The 1,904-nt window shown below is 42.2% G+C and overlaps 1 protein-coding gene across 1 annotated transcript; it reads left to right on the top strand.

Moving 5' to 3' along the window:
- The first annotated feature begins 665 nt into the window (after window positions 1-665).
- LOC123309666 lies at window positions 666-1,448 on the top strand. Its single transcript, XM_044892878.1, has 2 exons — window positions 666-773; window positions 885-1,448. The coding sequence occupies exons 1-2, from the start codon at window positions 666-668 to the stop codon at window positions 1,446-1,448; spliced, it is 672 nt and encodes a 223-aa protein (XP_044748813.1).
- The last annotated feature ends 456 nt before the right edge of the window (window positions 1,449-1,904 follow it).

Raw genomic sequence — 1,904 nt, 5'->3', positions numbered from 1 at the left:
TGGCTAAATTAAATATTTTCTATACTATCAGAAAAATAAATCGACTCACCAGTGATATCCGTGGAACCAGCGATCTTGGGATCTGGACTCGACACTGAATACACTGAATTTGAACGAATTTCCGCTCTATAACACATACACTTATAGAACTTACAAAAAACTTCGGAAGTTTCGTAGACGGAATCATAAATTCCGCAGCTTCGCCAGTGTACACTTTCACCTCCGCTTTCACTTTTACGGCACTGTAACACTTCGACTTTCTCTTTTATAGCTTCAAACTATAACGTTTGAAGCCACACGGTGCGGACGTGTCTAATACTCGCTCCGGGCAGATTATTTAGTGGATGTTTCATATTGAAAACAGTTAAAAGGACAAGTAATTATTTGCATTTAACGTTGTTTTCATTATTATTGTTTGTTGATTATATTCGTTTCACTACCTTGAGGAATCATAATAATCACGTTAAAAACTATGAGTAAACAAAAGCATTGTCAAATATGTTCCGAGCCGGTGAATCGGAGGAAACCCGGTCTCCAGTGCGGTAGTTTTTGTGAGAAGTTTTTCCACGGCCAATGTTTGAAAATGTCCCTGAGTCAGGTGGATGCGCTAAGACTTGCGTCGCGGTGGGGAGCGCGTTCACGGTCTTGCAGAAGTACGTACCTCGATGGGTTTCGAGGACATGCCGACGGAGACGGCGGTAGCTCCCGCCGCCAGGGATTCCGATTCATCCGATAGCGAAATGGTATCGATTTTGCGATTACTCAGAAAAGAGGTGAGAGAGATGAGGGGAGAAATGAAAATACTACGGGAATCTGTTTCGTTCTGTAGCGCTTAGGTTTCTGACTTCGAGGAACCTCTCACTAAATTCAACGATTGTGTGAAGAAAGTTGACAAACTAACCATTGAAAATCAACAAATGAAATCAGATTTTGAAACTTTGAATTCTAGGCTGAATGACCTAGAACAGGCGTCAAGAATGAACAACCTGGAAATTCAGGGAGTACAAGAGAGAGAAAATGAGAATCTCTTCCAAATTATGAATAAAGTGTGTTCAACCCTTAATATACCCGTAGTAGAGGGAGACTTCGAAAGGATCCATCGTGTTCGAAGCAACTCGAAATATTCCCCTAAGGATAAACCCAAAAACATTATTGTTACTTGTTCTTCTCGCCGATTGAAAGATAGCATACTGCTGGCCAACAAACGACTACGAACTCAAACAAATTCTAAAAGTTCAGCGTTGTCTGTGGAGGGACTGTCGAATGACATATATATAAATGAACATCTAACCCTCGCCAATAAAATTCTCCATAAGGAAACTAGAGAAGTCGCTAGAAAGAGGGGCATCAAATTTGTATGGGTGAGGGATGGTCGAGTTTTTGCTAGGAAAACAGAGGCGTCGCCGATCTTGCATATCAGGGGGACTTGTATGTTGCAGAAGCTGTAGAGTCGTCGATTCGGTGTGCTTCATCTGCTACTAGGATACATGTATATTTTCTTCTTTTTTCACAATGGCTGGGAACAATGATTTTTCGATTTATTTGCAAAATGTCAGGGGACTCCGTACCAAAACGCAGGAATTTTCAGAGAATACCAGTATGTGCGATTTCAGCGTTCTCTGCTTCATGGAAACATGGTTGAACAGCAGTGTCAACACCAACGAACTATTCGACAAGAGTTATAACGTTTTTCGGAGGGACAGAGATGCCACCACTTCGCAGAAATCTGACGGAGGTGGAGTTATGATAGCGGTGGATCCGGCGTTTAAGGCTGTCATCATCCTGGTCTTCAGTCCGTCGCGGAGGACTTGTGGGTGTCCATAACTAGGGATAACGGTGAAAAAGTTTATATTTGTGTCGTCTATTTACCGCCGGGTGACATTTCTGCATATAACTCTTTCCTC

The sequence above is a fragment of the Coccinella septempunctata genome, chromosome 3, assembly GCF_907165205.1.
Source record: "Coccinella septempunctata chromosome 3, icCocSept1.1, whole genome shotgun sequence".
Taxonomy (NCBI): Eukaryota; Metazoa; Arthropoda; class Insecta; order Coleoptera; family Coccinellidae; genus Coccinella; species Coccinella septempunctata.
Note: the sequence above shows the minus strand (reverse complement) of the source record. Positions and strands in the feature narration are given on the sequence as shown.

What these genes read in the sequence shown, in the direction of transcription:
- LOC123309666 (XM_044892878.1), top strand. Translation starts at nt 666, where the DNA reads ATGGGTTTCGAGGACATGCCGACGGAGACGGCGGTAGCTCCCGCCGCC. An exon ending in TGCGATTACTCAGAAAAGAG is followed by an intron (nt 774 to 884) that starts GTGAGAGAGATG and finishes GATTGTGTGAAG; the next exon opens with AAAGTTGACAAACTAACCAT.